The sequence below is a fragment of the Macadamia integrifolia genome, chromosome 4 (genome assembly GCF_013358625.1).
Source record: "Macadamia integrifolia cultivar HAES 741 chromosome 4, SCU_Mint_v3, whole genome shotgun sequence".
In the NCBI taxonomy this organism is placed as follows: Eukaryota; Viridiplantae; Streptophyta; class Magnoliopsida; order Proteales; family Proteaceae; genus Macadamia; species Macadamia integrifolia.
The window spans coordinates 11799818-11806312 of NC_056560.1; the positions used below are offsets into that span (position 1 = coordinate 11799818).

The following is a 6495-nucleotide window of genomic DNA, read 5'->3' on the forward strand; positions in this document are numbered from 1 at the left end:
GAGAAAGAAGAAGCCTTCTTGGCTACACAATACAAATACAAATCCAAATCCTGTATTCTATTTCATTAGCCATCATTATGGGGAGTACGTATTTACAAGAAAACAAAAATTTCATAATCTAAAATTCTAGGTAGCTAGACTAAGTACATACTTACAAGAAAACAAAAATTTCTTAATCTAAAACTCTAAGGTAGCTAGACTAACTTAACTAACAAGAAAGGACTTTAAAATACTTAACTAATTAGAATTGTTGATGCCTAAGTCTTGTAGATAACTTGAGCCCTACACAACTAACCAAAATAGGATTCTTCAATAACTAAACAAAAGCCAACTACATTACCTGGGTAAGAGAAGAAGTTTTCCACAAATGACGATCCAGTATGTCCCTTTGAGTAGGCGTCATACTCAAAAATGGGAACGGATGAAGAATATGTATGCCCCCCACACCAATGAAATCACCATATGCACTGGACTCTAACTAGTTGCTCCCTCCGGTAAAGGACGACATGCCCACTCGATATTCCGTCCCTTGTACTAAATCAGCCAACAGTGCTCAATAGGCTATTGATGTCCATACAATCAGCTTGTCTGATTGGAACCGACAACGAGGCCCATTCGTATAGCCTACACGTGCGGAGGATGGGCGTGCACCGTCGTCCGTATTCTATATGGCATGATCAAGTTGGGTCTTCCCAGTGAATCGAACCAGCTCCGGGGGCCACTTCCCCCTCCTCATGTGCCTGGTCATATTGCTCTCAAGGTCTATAATATGCATCTCCACCCCATCGCCATCACCACAATCATCATCGCCACCATCATCTCCAGGAGTAAAGGGTGACGTTATGCATGTGACCACTAGAACGGAACCAATCAAAGTCCTCATCATCCCTGTCAGGTGCAAGCTCAAACAGTCGGGGTGTCTGTGAGTGTCCAACCCTTTGAAGCCATGTACTCGGCCACATCACCACCCATCTGACTGGCTTTATGGGGGTCATGCCTCCCCCCAACCTATTCCATCACCAGTTCATCTCCATCCCTCACCCACTCCACCAAGGGATCCTCCTCATTCAACTCAAACTAGAAAATGTCGGCAAGCTCGATCTAGTGTTCTCTAGACCCAAGCATATGTGTCGCATCTTCAGCCTCATATTGTAGTGCACATAAATCAAGTCGGCCAAACATTGGGAACCCAATCAGTTCCACCTCTAGAAGTGGATGAGCAAAAACGTACTCTAGTTTAGCTCACAATCGGAAGCGAAAAATGTATGGGAAAGCATTTGATTGTTATCTTGTTGCACCCCTATACGACAACCACCATCCAATTGCATTACAACAATAAAACATGTTATTTGCATTCACAAGTCTTAAACTCTTAATACATATGTTAGTAAGAGAATAAGATAATGAATTGCTTAGCAACCAATTGCTTCACTGTTTCTATAAGTTTTGGATTCATCCCAAGTCTACGGCTATAATGATACTTGGGATTTAGATAGTATGCTGAAAATACACACGTATCTATTGTCAATGTATAATAAAGCAGCAATATATGCTATAAATTATAAAATGCAATGTGAAGGTACATAAAAGAAAATATTCACCAACCTTATGCAGTGATGCATCAGTTAAAGCTACTAGCAATCCTTGATAATATTGAGGAAGGTCTTGCTGCCAAATGGCATCAAATTGTACATGTTATCCTTCATTACGTCCACAACAGCATATAAGTGTGGCATGACGGGCATGAAAAGCAAAGTCCACCATCCTCAGGACCTTGACCACTGGGTCCAAAAATTACATCACCTTATTCATGTGGTGCCAAAACTCCTCAGATGAAATGGTTGCTTCTGCTACCCTACCACCAGGGGAACTCGACTCTCCCCTCTCAAACTACTTCTCAAATGCCAACATAGATCAACGTCTAGCCTTCTTTGCCAGCTCTTCAATGCAATGAAGTTTGTGGTGTATCTAGTGATGCCGGGCCAAACCAAGTTCTACCACACTCCTTCCACAGAATATTTAGTGCAAACCCGTAAATGTAGACAAAGGTGTTCACCTGTCTCGCTCTCTCAACCATACTTTGCACCAATTTTATCTTTCTCGTGTCCTTTAACATGATGTCAATGCAATGGGAAGCACAAGGGGTCCGTAAGTGTTGGGACCTACTATTATGCATCAACTTCTCACCAACCTTCTTGAAGTTGCTTTTGTTGTCCGTCAAAACCTGGACAACATTCTCCACTCCCACCTCCTGGACCACTACCTTCAATAACTTATAAATGCATTACACTATTTTGCATCTTTTTTCTCCTTGGATGCATCCACAGATTTTAGAAATACTATCCTCTCGTCACCGTGAACCATAAAGTTAGACTTTTTCAAGGGCCCAATCCAACCATCACACATGATTATCACTCCGTAGCTATCCCACATCCCCTTCAAGCCATCTATATGCTCTTGAGCTCTTGTTTCTGCAGAGGAAATACACATTCATCACCTCATATGCGGCAGGCCCCTGGACCCCTGGGCCAGCCTCAGCCACCACATCTAGCATCGTCTATTAATAGGGCCTTGTAGTGGTGTGTGCTGAGAAGCTGTGGAATAACTACCACTTAGACACAACGTCCCCAACTTTCCCCTTCACATCACTCCACATAAGAGAGTCAACTCAAACCGACTGTATTCCATAACCGAAACGAATCGACTTTGGATACTAATATATTATGGTATATTAATAAATTATAACACTGACATATTATAGTATGTGAATTCATTATAATGCTAATATGATATAGTATGTAAATATATATATTATTAGATTTTATAATAATACTATCCTATTATAATTAATATTTATACTATATATTGTATATTATAGTACATGGACCAAGGATGCTCTAATAAGGAGAAGTGATTTAATTCAGATTGACGGATCTAAAATATCTAGAGGCAGGCCTAAAATGACTAAAGGAGAAGTAATTAGGAAAGAAATGCATAGTTTCGGTCTGGTCCCTAGTATAACCTCAGATAGACCTTTCTAGCGGGCAGAAATCCAAGTATCCGACCCCATTTAGGTGTGATTTTCTGTTTTTTGTTGTGGCGTGTCCCATTTTACTTTTAGTCTTCTTTTTCTATCTTTGATCGGATCCATGTAGCCAACCACATTTAGTTGGGATAAGGCTGAGTTGTTGTGGTATATGGACCAAGTATAGAAACAGGAACCAAAACCGAACTGAACCGAGCAGGTTCAGTCTGAATAGCGAATTTCATAACCAATTTGGTTCTCAGTTCGGCTCCAGATCACACTAGCACACTTTGGAACCGAACCGAATAACAGATACCAAAAACGATTTACACCATTACTCCATATGTGCTTCAGTTTACGCTGCTTATGGCATTTTTTTCTGTAGATGCTGGGATCCTGCTCTAGCACGGGGTACTGTCATGGTGGTACTAGAGGTGGAGCTGCCCTCGTACTTTGTGATCTCTTGAAGGCAACCCAGCATGCCTCCCCTGTGGCTGTGGCTGTGCAGATTCACTACCACTACAACCTGTCAGGTAGGAAGGGGGACTTATAAAAAGAAACAAAAGGTTAATCCAGAAGATCATGAAAAATGACAAAAGGGAAATAGAGAAAGTAGCTCAAGTTTAAGCAGTTATTTATAACCTAAATTAACTAAGATAGATTGAATATAAAACTTGTGCCAACAGAAATTTTCTTTTCGACAGCAACACCACTTTGAACTGAAAACCACGCTTATCAAGTAATATAAGGACTAAGGAGGTTAAGGATACACACACACACACACACAAAAGAGAGAGAGAGAGAGAGAGAGAGAGAAATTAAGGAGGGGAAAGAAGAGCAGACCCAAAGCCAGGTTTAATTAGTAACATATCTGACCTGCTCCTTGAGCTCATTAAAACTCAAACAGACAGTCAATATATTAAGAGCAGCCCCAACAGATGAAATAAGTTCCTTCTCAAATTGACGACGTCTTTCAGCACGAGCAGATATTTTATAGTTGAATACTTCCTGATAGCAAAAGAGAACATGTAAGATAGCAGCAGAGGCAGTCACAAGGAAAGGGTCAAGAGCAAATTCTACTAAAGTACAACGTAATTGTTAAGAATTAAGAATAAGAATAATAGAAGAAATCAGATGAAGGATTTTATACTCAGCACGAAACGATGCCACAAGAAAAAATAAAATATAATGAACCCCAACTACGCTTATATCCAGGAACCCAAAAAGAAAAAAATCAGAGGAAAATACAACTCTAGTGTTCACCAAAAGTATCCTTTTGAAATCCCCTGCACTATGTAAGTTGAGTTGATCAAACAAACAGAAAGGGAAGGAACAAAAGAAGAGAAGACAGTGTGAGGTGCAGGTGAGGTAGGAAAGCATAAGTATGAAAAAAAATGACATCCAAAACCTGATAGATCAAAAGAAGGGAGAGTAATGAGAAAGCCAATGAGCTTGCAAGACGGTATATGTCTATAAATATAATCTTTTCGGGGGGATAGTTTACATTTATAAGACTGAATTAATTTTCTTCATTTGTTCCCATGGGTCAATTCCATTTGGGAGAGGTTTTGTGTGAGGTCTCTCTCTCTGCGAGTCTATGTTGTCAATTTACTCTTTCTTCTTTATCTCTTTACTGTTAGGACAATAATGCCACTGTAGATTAGTCATTACTCATTAGTAGGGTCAAGTTTAGTATACTGCAACCTTTTTAAGCCCTTTGATTGTAACAGACTATAAAGTCCCTCATTCTCTGTTTTAGTAGGGGCCTAGGGGGTAATTTATGTCTTCTTCGTTTTCTACATTAGGTGTGGTTTGGGGACGTTAATATTATCTGCTAAAACTCATTGTAATTCAGTGTTTTATTAAGTTCTCTCAGGAATATTTCCCTTTTCTCTTCCCTTAGGATTTTCTTCCTTAGTGCTTGGGGTTCAGCCTTTAAAGCCTAAGGTTTTGATGGAGTGCAGACCCTTTTCCTTGGGCCCATACGTTGCTCCTGCATAAAAACAGCTCATTTAAAATTTTGCGATAAAACAGCATTGATAAATGTGGCAATATTAGTGCATGTAAATCCGGTAACTGCAGATCAGTCAGTCGTAGCTAATTTCTCATGCTCTTTACCTTCTATCTTTCTTTGCAATATTTATCCTTACCACATCAACGAAGAAATAGATCTACCAATGTTCAAACTTTGATCGAAATGGATGAAATTTGGCAAAATATTTCGGTTTTGATGGACCTCAAGATGAAAACATATGAAATACAAAGAATATAATATTTTGCCGAAATGGGCAAAAAGAAATGATTGAAATTTCAAATTTTTGATCGAATAATCGAAATGCCATATTCCTTCTTATAAAATAACAAATTTAGAGTCAAAATTGGACAAATTGATGAAATAAGTCAAAACTCAAAATCGTAGCTGTCAACGCTCCGCCTAGGCGTTCAAGCTCTTTCTTGGGTGCAAGGCGACATCACGCCTTGTTGGCATGGTCACTACTAGCATAATTATATCATATTGCATTGATATAACTTCTACATTGCATATAAGAATAATTATATACAACTATCATTGCAATATGACCAACAGTCATACACTGCATGCCTAGGGCGGCTAGATGAAGCCTAAGTGGTGCCTTGTTGCCTAGGCACCCTCCAATGCCTTGGGTCACCTGGTCATCGTGATAATTATGGTCGAAATTGTTGAAACTAGGGAAATGAGTCGAAATTGCAAGAACGCTTCAAATTTGTTCAAAAACGTATAAGTCTTTGAGGATTCAAACCTCTAAAAAAACTCAAGTAAGCTCCTACAAAAATATTGCAATGAGATAGTTGGGTTAAAATTTCAAGAAAGAAGTATATCCCTCAATCTTATCTTGTATCGCTTTTGTTCATTAGATTTGAGCAATGTTTAAATGTATACACTAGCAAAATAGGAAATGAAACAAAGCTACCACTTTGAGTGTGTTTTTTATCTTGCATCTAATCATTCAAAGTTCAAACATGTGTATTAACACTTAAATAAGCATTCACTAAAGTTTCATTTCTAAATTCTTAGTATTTCCCCTCATTTCCAAAATAATTACCAATTTCAACAAAAATTAACCATTTCGATGAACTATTTTGATTTTGACCAGGTTCGAAATGACCTACCTTGTTGAAATCTCAAACCTTGACTAGTGCATGGTCAATGTTTTAAAATCTGGATATGACAAATCAATTGAAGCAGTTGAACCAAAAACTAAACGTTTTTTCCCCTACATATTTGGCTCACCTGGCCAAGCCACACCCAATCCCCAAACCAGGACAAAGCTAGCAACCCCAATGGTACAACTATCAAAACACAAGCAAAGCCATTCACCCTAAACCACCTAAGCTAGTAGAACGTTTAACACAGATGATGCAAATGGAGAAAGAAATTGACAAAGCCAATCAAAACCTATGAATACCGCATGTACAGCCAAAAGTTGGCT

At 38.9% G+C, this 6495-nt stretch overlaps 1 protein-coding gene across 1 annotated transcript in view; it reads right to left on the bottom strand.

The window, feature by feature from the left end:
• The window catches only part of LOC122076753 (transportin MOS14), a gene marked incomplete at its 3' end in the record, with an annotated part of 48485 nt that overhangs the window by 25423 nt on the left and 16567 nt on the right, over window positions 1–6495 (bottom strand). Inside the window, 1 exon segment of the mRNA XM_042642264.1 lies at window positions 3902–4033. Coding sequence (XP_042498198.1) covers window positions 3902–4033 — 132 coding nt within the window.